This window comes from Syngnathus acus, chromosome 14 (genome assembly GCF_901709675.1).
Source record: "Syngnathus acus chromosome 14, fSynAcu1.2, whole genome shotgun sequence".
NCBI classification, from domain to species: domain Eukaryota; kingdom Metazoa; phylum Chordata; class Actinopteri; order Syngnathiformes; family Syngnathidae; genus Syngnathus; species Syngnathus acus.
Genome location: NC_051099.1, coordinates 7,506,852 through 7,524,871, shown reverse-complemented (window position 1 = coordinate 7,524,871; position 18,020 = coordinate 7,506,852). Strand labels below are relative to the sequence as shown.

General features: G+C 40.5%; 2 protein-coding genes across 6 annotated transcripts; both read left to right on the top strand.

Annotated features, from left to right (window-relative positions):
* Positions 1 to 260: 260 nt before the first annotated feature.
* On the top strand, positions 261 to 12,731 carry lrch2 (leucine-rich repeats and calponin homology (CH) domain containing 2). Of its 3 annotated transcripts, none has more exons than XM_037270369.1 (21): positions 261 to 658; positions 4,559 to 4,703; positions 4,859 to 4,985; positions 5,070 to 5,175; positions 5,408 to 5,544; positions 5,629 to 5,759; positions 5,845 to 5,932; positions 6,214 to 6,310; positions 6,465 to 6,538; positions 6,612 to 6,679; positions 7,107 to 7,211; positions 7,384 to 7,452; positions 7,873 to 7,932; positions 8,087 to 8,135; positions 8,219 to 8,359; positions 9,805 to 9,855; positions 9,949 to 10,012; positions 10,497 to 10,609; positions 10,864 to 11,001; positions 11,085 to 11,162; positions 11,565 to 12,731. In XM_037270369.1, exons 1-21 carry the CDS (start codon positions 373 to 375, stop codon positions 11,682 to 11,684), a joined length of 2,247 nt encoding a protein of 748 aa, XP_037126264.1. In that variant the 5' UTR covers positions 261 to 372; the 3' UTR covers positions 11,685 to 12,731. The 3 variants fall into 3 exon arrangements, with proteins under 3 accessions (XP_037126264.1, XP_037126263.1, XP_037126266.1); XM_037270368.1 differs by having other exon boundaries at positions 6,441 to 6,538; XM_037270371.1 differs by lacking the exon at positions 7,384 to 7,452 and having other exon boundaries at positions 262 to 658; positions 6,441 to 6,538.
* Positions 12,732 to 14,981: 2,250 nt separating this feature from the next.
* Positions 14,982 to 17,918, top strand: il13ra2 (interleukin 13 receptor, alpha 2). 3 transcript variants are annotated; one of them, XM_037270431.1, is made up of 9 exons: positions 14,982 to 15,088; positions 15,242 to 15,347; positions 15,486 to 15,637; positions 15,733 to 15,889; positions 15,965 to 16,079; positions 16,510 to 16,694; positions 16,819 to 16,970; positions 17,184 to 17,343; positions 17,440 to 17,918. In XM_037270431.1, the coding sequence occupies exons 2-8, from the start codon at positions 15,260 to 15,262 to the stop codon at positions 17,322 to 17,324; spliced, it is 990 nt and encodes a 329-aa protein (XP_037126326.1). In that variant the 5' UTR covers positions 14,982 to 15,088; positions 15,242 to 15,259; the 3' UTR covers positions 17,325 to 17,343; positions 17,440 to 17,918. The 3 variants fall into 3 exon arrangements, with proteins under 3 accessions (XP_037126326.1, XP_037126327.1, XP_037126325.1); XM_037270432.1 differs by having other exon boundaries at positions 16,819 to 16,961; positions 17,184 to 17,918; XM_037270430.1 differs by having other exon boundaries at positions 17,184 to 17,918.
* Positions 17,919 to 18,020: the final 102 nt, after the last annotated feature.

Genomic DNA, 18,020 nt, shown 5'->3' with positions numbered 1-18,020 from the left:
GTTTGTCATATACATTTTGCCGTGTTTGGTGCAACCTTGTTACACATACTCAACACCTGAAAAAATATTTCCTCATAGATCCTTTTCAGGTAAATAAAGAAAGTTACATTCCATCAAATCGCACCTCCGCTGCTTATTAATCAACTGGAGAGGAGGGGTTAACGCCTAAAATGGCCACCACACCACATCAAGCACCGCCAGCATCATCAGCACCTCCGCCTCTGTGGAGTCCCACCCCCTTGCGCCTCCCCTCATTGATGCACGCCTCTGCACGCGCATGGGCGTAGAATCTGCGGCTGTGCGCTGCTGCTGCTGCTCTCAGTCTGAGACTCAATTCCGATTTCTTTTTTCCTTTTTTTTTTTTAAACGAAAATGGCGTCCAACCAAGGAGCTGTCACTGCGCTTCAGAACCACCACCACTACACAAGCGGACCTCACTGGAGCCCGGGGAGCAGCCAGTACCAACAGCAGTACCACCAGCAACAACAGCACCAACAGCAGCAGCAGCAGCAGCAACAGCAGCAGCAGCACCTCACGGCCCGGAGCCTGGAGCGAGCTCTGGAGGATGCTGTCTGCTCCGGGATCCTCAACCTAAGCGGGAGGAAGCTGAGGGAGTACCCGGGGCTGAGTTACGACCTCACCGATACAACACAAGCAGGTGGGTGGCATTTGGTGTAAAAATGTGCACGAATGTTACAACGAGTGCAGGAGTCTTGCTGCGATTGCCTGCCTGCATGTGTCTACCTATACACAAAGCAATCACTGTAATGATGTGGCTCATATATTTTAAGCACAAGGGGCTCGGTTACTGCTCGGTTGTTTTGGGCGAAACCATCAGCCCCTCACTGACGCCCCCCCCCCCCCCCCCCCCCCCCCGCCTCCCCTTGAGCTCCATGAATGAGACATTGGCAGGCGCACCCAAATCAGCCACTGTGCATTTTAAAGCATTGGAAAATAATATGAATGAACAATTTCTAATAAATTCAGTGATATATGTCTTTTGTGTGGCGCATTCACTTTGCTCGCATGCGGACAAAAGATGGAACTTGCAGCCAGCCTCACCCTTCTGCATGCGTGCGTGCATGCAGAAAGGAGGAAGCCACTACAGTCTCGGTTCCTAACTCCTATTCCTTTTTTCTAGTAAATGTTTGCTTTGTTGATATTTAGGTTCTCTATTGGGTTCATCTTACAGATAATTCCACTGGGCTTTTAGAGAATGCACATGAAGGGCACATACATTTGTAATTATTCAATTATATTCCAAGGAGTCTTATCTCGTCGGTAGCCTGATCAGTCAGTTATTATTCATTCTGTCAGCAGCTTAAGTCATTATACTTGCCATTGAGACGGTTTATGTCTCCTAATGATAGTCTTCTCTGATATGTTCATATACCATCTGCTGTTACACTTTGTCAGAACAGTGATTGATGGTGGGTGCTTACCCCAGGGGATTAAATGTGGTAAAACGATATACCCCAAATAGCTTTGCCACAATCGCTAACCCGTTACGTCTGATCATGAAAAGGCAACCAAGTGTCTGAACATAAGCATGACACCCACTAAAGTCTTGCAATGCTGTAATTTACATACACACACACACACCTAAAGTATTACAAAGTAGAGTGCAGGCCATCAAAAGGGAACATATTTGTTAGCAAGCAATAAACTTCCTGGTTCACAAAGGATACCAAGCATATAGGTCGTGTCATCATTCTGGTGGAGTGGTTTCACCCATAAAGTCCTCTCCAAAAACTTCATAAGCTTTGTAGCAACCTACCAACAAACCATTTACTGTAGATGAGGATTTACATGCATATGTATAATTATTTATTTTCACCCACTGAGTCACTGTGGCATGTGTAAATTGTGGTTCCCGTTCATTCTTCCTCCCTCGTTAAACAGGAAGTAAGCCTGCTAAGTAATAAACATACGCACATGCAAATACAGAAATAACGCTGAGTGACTGTACAGTTTTTTCTTTTTTTTTACATTTTGGCCTTGGGAAGGATTGTAGTAAATTTCATATTATTAAAACAGTAAACCTAATGGTTAAGCACCTTTGTTGTTGTTGTTGGGTTTTTCATTCCAAAAACTGCGCCAGAGCCAAAATCTCACTTCCGAAAGATCTCAACACTAAGGAAACTAAACTAAAAAAACAGGTTGTCACTTCTTTCCGCAACCGTTACTTTTGCCGGAGATCTTTCGAAGCTGAATGAAAGGCAAGGTTTTGTGTTGTTTGTACTCGGGGTCTGGCTGAGTGCGTGTCATCTGACTAATGACTGAGCAGTGTTGTGCAAAGAAAGCAAAGAGTCTACTCGCACAAGGGTGTCTGTTTGCAGTTTGCCACTGGCACTTTGTCTCCACTTGGTTTGTATTCTCACGGGAAAGAGTTTGTGGGCGGTCCGCCTGACCTTGGAGAGGGCCTGGTTTGCCACCTGGGCAGATGTTCTGGTTCATATGTCAGCATTTGCTCACTCTCGAGAGGACCCACATAGCGCTGCTTTGTTTGCATGCAAGTCACAGCATGCGTATAGTGGCTCAAGACTTGGAACTCCTTCAATGTTCATTTCTGACTTGAATTAGAATTGATTCTCATTTGGTGGGTCAGGAACCAAAAGTGGGCTGGTCATTATAGTCCGAGTTGTGATTCACAGAGAGAAATTACATCGACTCATGAAAATTCGCGGTTGCCGAGAAGTCTAAGTACGTTCGGCACAGTCACAATCACGCAAGTGTAGCTTGACAATTGTAATTTCTGTTCCGGCCTCGGGCTCTTCCGTGATGTGCCTGTGCATGTTGAGACACGACATAGTTGTCAGCACGAAAACAAGGCCACATCACTGGAATGATGTCACGGTTCAACTACAGTCATCGCGTGTTGGATTTAGTCTCCAGCTACATTTTCCGGTATATTATAATTTGACATTTTGTTCATTTATTTGACACTGCCTACTGTATGTTTGCCACAAGGCAACATAATTGGCTCTCTTATTTTTTTCTGTCCCTGCAGTCATTTATTATTCACGCAATGAGGTCATAGACAAACTATTCACTCTGATCATTTAACACAAGAGATAAGCACAAAATAAATACGCCACACCTCCTTTATGACATCTTGGATGTGAAAAGGATTTAACACAGGAAGTAAAACAGCAGTGAGAGAAGCAGCACTCAGCAGGATGTCTATTTTAGCCTTTGCTGTGTCATTGGCGGAAGTATAGCCAGACATCATCTGCACCTCCAGCACAGTTGAATGGATTGATGATTTGGCATGGAGGTGGGCCACAGATGGTCTGGGTTGGAGGAGGGAAATGGGAGGTGGGGTGGTCACGCCTGGCGCCTGCGCTCCACCCCCACTGACCTACGGTGGTGCTAAGAATCCCCAGCTGTGAGGCTTCTTGGGGCAGGGCGAGGTGTTTTCCTAAATGCAGTTGTATTACAGCATCAAGCCTTAAGCATTTACTCTTAATGGAAGGTGCTTAGACCCTTTGACCGTCTTCTCAAGACGATAATTTGTGTTTCCTTTAACCCCCTAGGGCCAATTCTTGCGGACTGATGAGTGTCTAATGTGGTCTTCTCACTTCTGCTTTCTGGTTTTGACTAACAATGCAAAGGCTTTAAATCCTTACCGACCACAACATTATGTACACCCGATTAAGCTAACGGCAGCTAACTTAAGACATTTAAAACGATTATTCAAATCACTTCTTAAAACTCACATTTCTAGACTGACTTTTATGTGATGTAATCAGCTAATTACATTCTATTTTTTTTTATGTAAAAGCAAACTAGTCAGGTTATAAGAAGCAGGTAATACCCCCATAATGGTAAGCTGTAAGAAATTGGAATTAGTAGATGAAGACGTAGCGATGTTGACTTCTACAATATGTTTATCTGTGGCTGCGCACTTTCTCACGCTGGCTGCTAATGAACATGTCAGCAGGGGATGGCATCGGCAAGACACACATTCGCACACTCATTTGCACAATCAATAGGTGTCCAAAATAGGTAGTCTCCACATATATCACTCGTCCATGTGTGTCTCCTTTGCTTTCAAAAGACAATGCTTGTGTTTGTTGAGGGATGGAGAGCGCGTTGGAGAAAGCTGCTGCAAATATCGTGGACATTAAAATAGCTTTCAATTATAAACAATCTCAAGTCTGGTTGTTTCGGGTTTTTTTCTTTCGCATTTTTGCCCAGTCATATAAATTACATACATTAAAGGCATTAAAGTCTCTTGCAATGGGATCAATAACGGAAATACTGATCTATTCAAAAAGGGTTGTAAGTTCAGACCAGTGTTCAATGACGACATGCTCACTAAGATGTATCGATCTGTCTGTCTAGTCAATTGATCTTACCTACAACTTGGACAATGTCCACATAAACTTCTGTTCTTTGTTCTCAGTAAACATTTTGGACCATGTGAACAAAAGTAGACTTTTGATAAATTGTACTGTTTAGCGTTTAGCCAGAAAAGCCCCAAAGGCGAGAGAAATTATTTTCTTCCATTCCACAATGTTTTTGGCCATATAGTGTCATTTGTTTTTGTTTGCAGATCTGTCCAAAAATCGTCTCTCTGAAGTCCCTCCGGAAGTTTGTCTCTTTGCCCCTCTCGAGTCCCTCAACCTCTACCACAACTGTATCAAGTGCATCCCAGAAGCCATCATCAACTTGCAGATACTGACGTATCTTGACATCAGGTGATCATGCCACACCTTGGTTGTCAATATCCAATTACACGACAATAATGTGTGTTAATTGTAATACCTGTTCTGATTTTACTGTGAAACATTAGAATTGAATTTAAAAGTGCAAATCATTCTAACTATTTGTTCCTTTTTTTTTCTCCCTCCAGTCGAAATCTAATATCCGTATTGCCCAAACACTTGTTCAACCTTCCGCTCAAAGTTCTACTCGTGAGCAACAACAAGCTGGTGTCCATCCCCGAAGAGATCGGCAAAGCCAAAGAACTAATGGAGCTTGTAAGAGGCTTTTCTCTCTCCATGCTTAAAAGGCAAAGTGCATGTCATGCTCGATGGCTGCTTTCACTCTTTCTCCCCCTGCAGGATGTGAGCTGTAATGAGATCCAGGCGCTGCCGGCCCAGGTCGGCCGTCTCCATGCCTTACGAGAACTCAACGTCAGGAAGAACTGTCTGCAGATTCTTCCGGAAGGTCAGAATGAAACATTGACCTAATCATTGTATTGAAATAGACTTCTGTAATCATCCATTTAAAATCTCCTGTTAACCTAACATGCATATTTCTGGAATGTGGTCGCCTGTTTATAAACAAAAACAAAAAAGCAAGCAAACGTTCTAATAATTAAGTTACTTTGGAGAGTGTGTACCTAATGAAATGTCCAGTGACACGACAACAACCGCTCTTTTTGACACTTTCCTGACAGAGTTGGCTGATCTGCCTCTCATTCGACTTGACTTCTCCTGCAATAAGATCACTGAGATCCCAGCAGCTTACCGGAAACTCAGGCAACTGCAGCACATCATCCTCGATAACAATCCTATGCAGTCTCCTCCAGCACAGGTGAGCATCAGTGCAAGCAATCCCAATCCGGCACAACTGCGTCATCTAGTGGACAAATGACCACATCGCTCATAAACATTTCAGATTTGCCTCAAGGGGAAAGTGCACATTTTCAAGTACCTGAACATTCAAGCGTGCAGGTCGGACAAAAAGCCAGATACCCTGGATATCCCCTCCCTCGGGAAACGTTGTCTTCAACAGCAACTCACAGATAGGTATTGCTAATATTCCGTTTTATCAAACAATTGTTTTGTTGATGCAGTTCTCACAACAGTTCATAACTCCCTCACTTGTGTTCAGCATAGAAGATTTTTATCCCAGTAAGAACCACGGGCCTGACTCTGGGATTGGGAGTGACAATGGTGACAAGAGGCTGTCAACAACTGAGGTCAGACATGAATTAAATAAACATTTTAGTTAGAGAAGCTATTGTCCATAAATACCGTAATTTTCGGACTATAAGTCGCGTTTTTTTTTCATAGTTTGGGTGGGGGGGCGACTTATACTCAGGAGCGATTTATATACATATATATGGGTTTTTTTTCACTTTTTTGGGCATTTTATGGCTGGTGCGACTTATACTCCGGTGCGACTTATAGTCCGAAAATTACGGTAGCTAAAATTGGCTTGGGGAACCAATCACAAATTGCATCTCTTTGCCTCACGCAGCCTTCAGACGACGATACCGTCAGCCTCCACTCTCAGGTGTCTGAGACAGCCCGCGCCGATGCTCTCTCAATCCTTTCCAAAATGGACTCTTGCAAAGGTTACCAACAATAAGTATCCGATTACCCCCCCTTGAACGCAGAGACGTGGGGATTTTTCAATCAAGTGCCTAGAAATATATACATAAGAGCGTTAATGTGATCGTCGCGGATGCTTCCTCCCTCTATCAGATCAGGATCTGTATGACTTTATAGAACCCAACCCGGATGAGGATCCTGCTCTGTCAGAGTGTGATGGACAGCAGAACTCTCATGTGTCATGTATTAAGGTAAGAAGAAATCTGCTTCAATCCACAATATAGTTACTCTAATATATATATTTATTTTTCATGTGTATTTCAGGAATTGGAAAAGGTTCTTAACTTGTCTCACCAAAGCAAAGACAAGGAGAGCTGGAAAGAGGAGTCAAGGTAAGATTATGTTGCTGGAATTTAAGCACAATGTCATTCTTGAAATTTCCTGGGAAAACAAACAAACCCTGTTTTCACAACCAAGCTTCCGTTCCTGTTATTACATAAGACAGCATTGTAAGTCATCATGTTTGGCTTTTGGTAACTAACCAAACATTAAGCAATAAACTGCACACTGCATAAGATGAGCAATTTTCTGATTATATTTTTAAGGCTTGTTTTTATGAAGAGATCCCACAAAATTTGCACTTAATGTTGTGGCCAGTTTGTGGTGCTTATTTATTTTGATTGTATCGGTATATAATTTGTTTTACTAACAACAAGGCGAAAATAATGCTAGAGGGGGTAGGTTGATGATGACTGTAGTTGGGAATACGTCTGTACACGTAAAGCTTTAATAAACCTCAACTCCTGTCCCGCGTTGCAGTTCCGACAAAGAGCAGCTACTGGAAGAGGAGGATGATGAACTGAAGGAGGTGCTAGATCTGAGGAAAATTGCCGTACAGCTTTTGCAACAGGAGCAGCAGAACAGGTGCGCGGCTCCACCGTCACAAACGCAGCCCGTTTTCATGCCTGTTCTCTCTCGCCTCTGCTTTGCACTAAAAATCTTATCGTCTTCATGTCGCTTCACATCACTTTGCCCTTCATCTTGATTCTCCTTGTTTTCCTTCTGTGGTGGCGGCCGTGTGATATATTGCTTCTAGACGACGGTCCTTAATTTGCAGAGCGGAAAGTCTCATCCATCGACGCAGAGTAACTGGTCGAGCTCACAGGTAGACAAAGTGGCTTTTTTCACTGCTATTTCCCAAGTCGGTATGCTTACATGCACTAGATACATTGGCGCGTCTCTCTCTGCATCATCTTACATTTTGCACAAAAGAGGTCGCATCTCTACAGGAAGCTTCCATCATGCTGCTTCTTAGCTATCTTCTATCTAAAGCTACTCCTCTGCTAGCATGGCGTGCAGAACACAACAATTTGATTCACCATTTTAATTATACCCTTGCCAGTCACTATATAAGCCTAAGCTGTTTTTTTAAATATTTTTTTTATGTATATCTTGAATGATATGTTAACATTGTACCAGGTGAGATGATACAATTGTTTATAATTTAGCCCGGAAAACTGCTAAGTCATGCATTTAAAATGGTCTATGTTGTACATGACAGTTGTTTACTTGGTTATGTCTGCAGATTTCTAAGTCACTCTGGGAGCTCTGGCAGCAAAGCCAGGCCTGCTCCTCAACCTCGCAGGTACGTTTCTGAACCACATGCTTCCTGTTCTGCACACGCTCAGTGGTGCTGATGGAACGACGAAGATACTGCTTTACTGAATTTTTTTTTTTATGTTGTAAAAATTATATCTGCCCCTAAATATAGTCAGTATAATTTCTCTTATTTCTCACAGTGCTTCGTTGGATGAGGGAAGTAGCGGCGCATCGGTGCTAAGTGCACAGGTACCACCTACCTGCATAGATGTATTTTTTGTAGTTGTGTTTCAACTGGCAGGAGACAAGCAAGTATCTCCTTGTTTTCATAGCCTCCATCATCCTGCTCCTTTGACGGCAGCCTGAGGATGGATCAGTCCGATTCAGAGTCCAAATGGCCGGAGGTCCCGCCTGTCCTCAATCAAAATGAAGATCGCAAGAGAAACAAATATCTGAGAAAAGATTATCTCAAGGTGTGCAAAAAAAAACCCCCACAAACTTACATTGACTTCAGAAAAGTGAAGTGCAAGGTTAAAAATAGAATTGCCCTTGCTATGTACCGTATTTTCCGGACTATAAGGCGCACCGGACTATAAGGCGCACCTTCAATGAATGGCCCATTTGAAAACTTTGTCCTTATATAAGGCGCACCATTAATGCATCATGTCAGATTTTTAATCCAAATCAAATCATTCTCCATTTGATCTTTTTTATTTCAACTTCAGACGCAACAAATCACAAAATAAGGATCCATAGTCTTTTTGATTCATGATTCATTTACTTATGATTGATTTCATGACATAATGCTTCAGGCCAGTTTAAATTTAGGAATTTGGTCCATATTAGAGATGCACCGATCCGACTTTTTCAGTTTCGATACCGATACCGATGCCGTGGTTTTGCGTATCGGTCGATACCCGATACCGATCCGATATTATGGTTGACTTAACAAGCTACATACCTCTACATGTGGAACAGAAAAGACTAAAGGCAATGGCATCAGGCATGACTACACAGTTCATTCCTAAGACAAAATGTAACAAGATAAAGCAGATTCATGCAATGAACTATTTATTTGTAACATAAATTGTGCAACAGCAGCAATAAAGTGTATCAGCATTTAAATTCAAGTAAATTAGGATACAAACTTCTTAAAAAAAAAATACAAATGTTGCAGCTGAAACTGCACTGGGCAAATATAGAAAGGGTGATCAAGCACACAGTAACCAAATATTAAAATAAATAGTAAACATGTAAACATTAGGTGCCGTTCCACATCACTCATGACCTGTTGATGCTAAATGCTCATTTAAGCAGCAATGAGAAGTGCTCCCTGTAAACAAGCTCCGCTTAGTACTAGTACTATAACTGGCAGTACTACCACCACCCCTGGCAACATTAGCTTTGCGGACATTACAAACTGCCGTCGAGCTAGTTGGCGTGTTCAGTTTAAAGTACCTCCACACAGCTGACTCTTTCGTTCGCTCCATGTTTGCGTTTGTTTAGAAAACTCTCGTGGATGCGGCACACGTGCTGCTGACGTATGACGTAGCCGCGTCCCGCGGCACACGTGCTGCTGACGTATGACGTAGCCCGCGTCCCAATAGATTAAGGAAAGGATCGGCTCACAGATCGGCTGCATTTTCCGATACCCGATCCATCAATTTTGTTGATATCGGGACCGATATCCGATCCAGATATCGGATCGGTGCATCTCTAGTCCATATATAAGGCGCACCGGACTATAAGGCGCACTGTCGGCTTTTGAGATAATTTTAGGTTTTTAGGTGCGCCTTATAGTCCGGAAAATACGGTATTCTACCCGATGCAGATTTGTAGATAACCATCAGTTTTTCTGGGAGATAAGTTTTTGCAAAGAACAGACTCATTTTTTTTTTTTTGCTTGCTATCTTGACAGTACAAATGCCAGAGTGCCCGGAAAAACTGCGGCGGGGATGACGACTGTGAGGTGTGTGTGTTGTGTGTGTGCGTACGTGCGTGTGTGTGAGTGATGCTATTAAACACCATCGATGAAATCCTGTAAATTCCATTTTGCCAACAGGAGAGTTTACGCAACTCAGATTTCAGCACCACTCTTACTGTGTTTGGACTCAAGCCAAGATCAGGTACTAATGTGCGCACTTAGATCCAAACATGTATCAAAAATATAAAACAAACAGTCCTATTAAATAAATAGAAACGTGATGCATACACATACATGCTGTACATCATACGGTGATAATTTACTTGGGAAATAGCACTGCAGTATAATATAGCCTACTATTTTATCCTCTGCTCCACTTATTCTTCTGAAAAACATCAGTTCTGTGGAAGTGAGGAGGTTTCCAGGGAACCAAAAACAAATAAATCTCCTCCTAGTTAATCACAGCAGAAACTCCTTGGAGCAATGTGTTCACTAATAACATTTAAAAAAGCTTCATTCAAAACTATCAAGCTGTTCTAGATCAGTAAAGATAAGCATTATGTCAGGAAAAAAAGCCTCAATGTACCTATAAAGTTCATTGGAACTAATTTGAATGGACTTTCTGTTCGTACCTTTTTTTTTTTTTTTTCTATTCCTGGAAATCTTTTCCAACTGTTCCGTTTCAGCCTTTACCAGAGGAAGTCATCAGGAGTTCAGCTCCACTGAGCCCAGCTTCACGATGAGGAGAAAGATGGAACATTTAAGAGAGGAAATTGAGCAAATAGGAATCCTACGACAGGTTTTCTCATTTTTATATTCACTACTATGAGTCTTCTACATTTAAATATGACAGCCTCCTGTGTTAAACTCGATTGGGCAATGATTGAGCCTCTTTCAATGGATTTGGCTTTAAAACGCTTGGACTAAAAAATGGCTGATGTTCTTTCCATTACATAACCAAAGCACTTTCAATGACTACAACCACGATAATAAACACTGTTGAATGAATACCTCTCTGCCAAAAAATGCTCTTATCGCTTGACATTTCTACAGAACATTGAGTCCAAACTCAAGGTGCTGCTTCCAGACGATGTCGGAGTTGCTCTGATGGATGGCGTGATCCTTTGTCATTTAGCCAATCACATTTGTCCTCGCTCTGTGGCCAGCATCCACGTACCTTCGCCGGCAGTGGTAGCGCACTTTGATTGATGTTACGTTTTATTTCAAGGCCTCTGTCTGCATTTCAGTGTTGATCCTCTTTGCGTCTTCCCCAGCCAAAGCTCAGTATGGCTAAATGCCGTCGAAATGTGGAGAACTTCCTGGATGCCTGTAAGAAAATGGGAGTTCCACAGGTAAACATTTACTATTTCTAAATAGAATTTTATTGTTTCCAATAATGCCGTCAATATGTCTATCATCCACATTATCTTGCATTCCGAGGCAAAGATACACATTTGGAAATTATGTAATGTCACATAATCTGAAAGAATAGAAAATCCCTGAGGCTAAACCGTCGTGAAACACCCAGTTTCGCTATCTGAAAATGAAACTGCCCTTTTTTTTTTTTTTTTTTACAAACCAGACTTACTTGAATATTATTTTATAATTATATGCAGATATTCAACTGTAAATTCAATTGAGTTGAGCATTTCTGCTACTTTTATCAAAGTCTTCTTTTCCAACAAAAGTATGTGTACTTCTGCTTCAGTACTGTCTGTCTAACTTCCAATTGCATTTTTATCCCGCTAATGCAGGATAAGCTGTGTCTGCCCCATCACATCCTGGAAGAGCGTGGCCTGGTGAAGGTGAGCGCGACCGTGCAGGCGCTGTTGGATCTACCCGCCATGAAGCCCACGCAGCTATCAGCTGCTTGACGCAAACCCGCCCGGCCCAGCCTCGCACCCATCACACCAGGGACCACAAATCCCCTCTTGCCACCTCACTCAGAGGACGAGGACCCAGTGGCTCTTGGCTTGTGCCTGACTGAAACAGTGAACATCCTCCTGTCTGTGCAAATCTCAGACACTTCCAGTCCATCACGACTTTGGCTCTCTTGCTACTTCTACCACTGGGACTGTTTGCACTGGCGGAGCTAGAAGGGGGGCTGCAAGGGCACTGATCCCCCCCTGAAAAATGCTTGAGGACCCCCGGTGTCTGGACAGATAATAGACTTCTGGGTATTTTCCCAATTATCCGGGAATTTTATTCCACATTTTAACCTATCCCCCCTAGGTAGCTTATAATGAATGAGTTTTTGGAAGAATTTGTCAGGGGTTCTTTTTTAGGTTGATTTCCTTAGGCCCCAAAGCCCCCTAAAAGAAAAAGTAAAATCCTAGCTCCGCCAGTGACTGTTTGCACAAGGTAGTGGCTCTAAAAGCAGTCCTGCTAATCCCTCTTTCAATGCTCAGTAGTTATTGAGCCTTCTTCAAGTGCCGGTTGTGACATGTAACTCATTCTTTGACCCTCACTCATTCATGAACATGTATTTCAATTCAGTGCCATTTGCGCCCTTTCTACTCTATACAGCTAACTTCTCTGCCAGTTAGAGCATTCTACTGTTACAAAACTCTGCCTTTCCAAATGCATGACGACCACATTTGTTGTTCAAGTCATGCCGTATCGCGAATCTTCTGTAAACTAGTGTACAAATCCTCTGCTGTTAGTGTTTATCACCACTGTGATGACATGTAGCCCACTGTGGTTTCAAAGCATTTTCTCCGTTGTTGTTTTTTTAGTTGAAGTCATGGATTTTTCTACACCTTTTTAGACTTTTCCCACGCAAGACACAGAGAAGCTTTTTATCATTGCTTGGGATGCTTTTTCCATGAAAGGATCCAAATATGCCAGGACGACTTCCACAAAGCACAATGTGCTCACACTGTCTCATATGCTCAATCATGTCAGGGAAATCAGAATGACTTATGCATTTCTTATTTATGTGTTTTGTTACATGATTTTGTTTTGCGCGTTTGTACCTTTTGGCCGAAGCACTGATCACGACTCCATCCTGAATCGGTAGCCGTATCCTCAAGCTCGTGTTTACTAGCGTGTTTTGATTTGAGCTATTATTTATTTATTTTATGATTATTTAAAAAAATGATATATTTTGAGCCTTCCTGTCCTGCTACTGACTTAACTCACGGGTTCTTTCAAATAACTTCAATTGAATAAAGGCCACAAGGATAAAAAAAAAAAGAAAAATGACGTGAAATGATTGATGATTCTTCCTACCCTACTTCCTATTTCTTTGTTTCACTCTTGAGTAATTGTTTTGTAAAATGCCCAAATTGTGATTTTTATCTCTTCCTTCCAAGTAACTCCTAGAGTTCTTCTTGTACTCTGCTATTTTTTAATAGAGTTGCAGAATCCCGGAAAGTTTTTTTCTTGACTCCATTATATGGGAATGACATGGGAATGTGCTGAATATATTGTTACAATATATTATTGGGGTCAAGTTCAAGTGACGAGTTTGCAAAGATTGACAGAAAACCAAAACATGGCATTTTTTTAATTATGTTTTCTCCTTTGAAACTAGATGTGTATTTTTTTTTTTCAATGAACAGTAATTTTATATGTTTGTTCTTTCTTCTCTCTCTTTATGTACATACATTTATTTTCATTATCTGCTTCCTGTTTTATACACCAGACATGCTGACTAATTTTCATGGAAGACGGCCAAATTTAGTGTCAGAGGTTACATCTACGTTAGGGTCAAAGAAGGTTGACTTGACACGGGTATCAAAAAAATCAGTGTGACAAAGGGGAAGTGACATTGGAAGTGATAATATTTAACATGACTATTACTAACAATCTTTTCCTTGGATTTTATGCGCTGACTCATGCATCATATGTGTTTGAAAGCGTCATAACCATGTGAGCACCTTTGAATTTTGTAATGATGTTAGGATTGAATGAGATGTGACTTATCAATCACTCAAATGACCAAAAATCTACGGAAATTTCCCTCTTTTGACTTTTGGAACATAATGAATTAAGATGCAAACAATGACATGTAGAATAATATTTGTCAAATATACAAACACCCCCTCCCTAAAAACAATAAAACAGCTATTTAATACCTCATTGAAAGGCCTTTGTACAATTTCAATATTTTTTCAATATGGTCATTGGTTTATGACAGGGGTGTCAAACTCATTTTTTTCGCGGGCCGCATTGTAGTCATAGCTTCTTTCAGAGGGCCATTATGACCCAAATAAATGTATGAGCTCCTCATATTATATACAGTAAAAGCTACAAAACAAACTGACAAATAACTCGTTTTCAAATCAGACGAGTAAAAACTGGTCAGATATTAAAAAAAAAAAGATATTATTAAAAGTGAAGACAATTTGCAATTCTAGTAATGACACACGAATTTTATGCACAATTTGTCTTTGAGGGCCACATAAAATGATGTGGCGGGCCGTATCTGGCCCCCGGGCCTTGGGTTTGACACCTGTGGTTTATGACACCAAAATATTGATTTACTAGACTTAACTCAATGTGATTCACTTTTCTATGTTTCTTAGTACTAATCTATATTTTGACACATTCAAAATCGAGGGTACAACCGAGAGTCACCATGACGTCAGACACTGCCATCTAAAATTATACACCAAGCCCCTTTATTTCTGCATTTTTAAATAGGTCAAGCGTTTGTGAAGATAATGACCATTGTACACATTATCAATATAGTGGTCCTCCGGGTTTCTTACAAAAAAGAAACATCTAAATATGGTAATTATGAATAAATTCTTTGCAATTCACTCTCGTGTTATTTTTTGGACATTCTAGTAACTACTGAATTCGGTGTGGAAATGTAGAACATTGTATAATGTAATAATGTAACAGTTTTACATTCAACAGCATTTTTGCTACAGCACAACGACCAGGAACTGTCGGATGCTCGGGCCATGAAGCAGCCACGAGCTTCCCGCACACAACTCTTGCCTCTTTTTTTGCACAGAACCAAAGAACATGCCCTAAAATGTCTTCGTAGATGTGCTAATTGAACATTTGGTCCACATTTAAACTCTATAGTTTGGGGTTGAAATAAATTTTTTCGGACACCAGACTTGCAACCTTTCCGTCGATGACTCAATGGGATCAAGAGTCAGCATGAATAATCGTGAGAAGAAATTATACGCCAGACATGCCTTGACAGGATCTTATTTTGATGTTGAGTTGCCCCTCCCCCTTGGTTTTTTGCTTAAAAGTCTAAAACTCGACCGAGCAGGCAAGCATCATCCACTCACTTGACGCACACTCACACAGTCTTGTAAGTATCTGCCTTTTTCTTTAACTTATTTTAGAATTTTAATCAATAATTAGTCAACTCTTTATTTAGACTTTGTTTTAATTTAGTTATCAACTGTTTTATGTCAATTACAATTTTTTGTCCAAAATGTTAAATGTGTGTGTTTGTTCACAGCGTCCAGCCACATAAAAAATGTTGGCATTTAAACCAGCTCAGGGAACTTTACTGACGGTGCTCTTAATAATCTGCATGGAGGCATCGCAATGTACTATTCTTCAAGGTTGGTCAAAGAATTCCTACTACTTAGAAATGAATATTTTGTTATCAGAAACGTTTTGTGCTGAAATATGCAACTTCAATTTAGCTTGCTCTCACTGCATCGCACATACTACATTGTATCATGTCATTTTCTTTGCAGTGGACCCCCCCGAGGAGATTAAAATCATAGATCCTGGTCATCTTGGCCGTATGGAGATTACATGGACTCTCCCAGCAAGCTTAATTCATATCCAAGAATGTCCAACGCTTTACCAGTTGGAATACTTCAATGCCTATATGCAGCGTTGGGATGTGAGTAGAACCTGCGAACATTTCCCCATTCATGAAAGAACTGCTTCAATAATTCAAATACAAGGATAGTGACCAAGATTTTTTTTTTTTTTCAGGTTATTAAGACTCCTCACAGGACATACAGTGCTCAGTTTGATCTGATGAAGGATATTCAAGTTAGAGTGTACACCCTGCTGGGGGAACACTGTGCTAATAACACTTGGGTCAAAAGTCAGAACTACACGGAACTGGTGCAGAAACCTCCCAGAGAAGGTCAGTCAGGTGCAGAGAGCAGTGAAGAATGTTTGTGTTGATATTAACTTACTTTGTATTGTTCTGTTCCAACAGGTCCTCGTGCAGTAAATAACTTTGATTGTGTGTTTTATAATATGGAACGTCTGAACTGCATGTGGAGAAATTACCACAAGTTGCCATCCAACGCACAAATATATTTGTATTACTGGTGAGTACCATCTATTTTTCCTGTTGGAGGTATTGACAATCAAAATATGAAATTGGTTTGTAACTTCTAATAGTTGGTTGTCACAATAAGTAGTATTTCATCAATAAAATAAAATAAATAAATAAATAGATTAGATAGATAGATAGATAGATAGATAGATAGATAGATAGATAGATCGATCGATCGATCGATCGATAGATAGATAATATGAACATACAAACAAATTAATAACACAATTACTAGTATTGTAGTTTTTGATTGTGTTGTAGACCTTCTGCGGCCCAATGATGCAGCCCTAATTACATCACCAACCTAATGTTATGGGTGGTGTCAAAATGGCATTCATGCGTTGCATGTTATTCATCCCTTCTAATAACAGCTGCGCAATGTTCTACTTTGAAGTGTTGTCATGTCAACTTCTCTCCCGCAGGCACAAAGAATTGGAACAAATAGAGGAATGTCCTGAGTACCTTTTCATGAATGGAGTCAGAAGTGGTTGCAGCTTGACGGGAAAACCTCTCCCTGATTTTACTGATGTCAACTTCTGTGTAAATGGTTCTTCTCCTGAAGGCCCCCTGAGGCCTACATATAAATCCCTTCAAATTCAAAACAATGGTGCTTACAAGTTGCCCTGTTCTAGCATGAAATTATTTTATAATTTTATAAAGAATAACTATTTTGTTCCACCTGTCCTAAGTCCCATTTCACCTGTTAGCATCATGTCTTTTTTTTAATGCAGTGAAACCTGATCCTGCGGAGAAGCTGACGCTGCAGCAAGATCATGACACTCAAATCAAACTTCACTGGAAGAAACCTTCTGGAAATGTTCCTGAACACTGCCTTATATGGGAGGTGGAGCACACCAGCAAAGAATCACAAAAGGAACATTCGGTAATATGCAAAATTCCCAAAGCTCTTTTTAGAAAAATAGTCCATAGCCTCCCACCATTTTTACTTATTTTGAATTGAATTAGTTGATTCGAGAACAGCTTATTAAAAATAATATATACACATTATATATATACATTTAAAAATTTTTTTTTTTCAAATTTAATTATTTTTGTTTCCTCACACCGATTAGTAAATTACTTATGTCTTCTACAGGAGCAAATTTACACCACGCACACAAGCCTGATTTTGCCTGCTGTGGCTGAGCGCAACTGCTTCAGGGTACGCTCCAAGTTGTGCAAATATTGTGTGGCGAGAAGCTTCTGGAGCGAATGGAGTCAACAAAGATGTATTTAAACAAAAAGCAACAACAAAAGTACAACAAATTACACATTAATCTAAAATATGCCTCATAATCATAACTGTGCCATGTGCTAATACAGTAATTATATTTTTCTCATTGTCTTTATAGGTGATTCAGAATTTTAATGGATTGACAGTTGACAAAATCAACTTGGAGAATATTGGGAGAATATTGTGTAGGATTATCACAATGTACAGAATACAATTTCTATTCAGGGATATCAGATTGTGAAGAATAACATTTCATATGTTATGTCTCTATGAGTTTTTGAACATTTGTAAGCAAAAATATGAAGGCTTGAACAGATGAAGCGAGTGGGGGAGTGAGTTCCCTCGCTTAATTAGCAATCCGTTCTTTTGTTTCCTACTCATATTTATCAAAATGAATTTGAAAGATATATTTTCATTTACATTTGCTACGAAAATAAATTCCGGGTACAAAATATGCTCGTATCAACAAAATATTTATGACCACATAAAAGAAAATTGAATAAAGCTCATTTGGATTGCTAATTATTTTGTTGAAGACTTTTATGTTCACGCTGTGTACTACTTTAATGTTGGGAATAAAACCATCTGGATACTGGATGACCTGTGTTTTTTGTTGTTGTTTGATTACTTCTAAAAATGATACTGACAAGGTCACCCATGCAGCCATCTGCAGGCTTCCCACTAGCAATGCAGAATTGT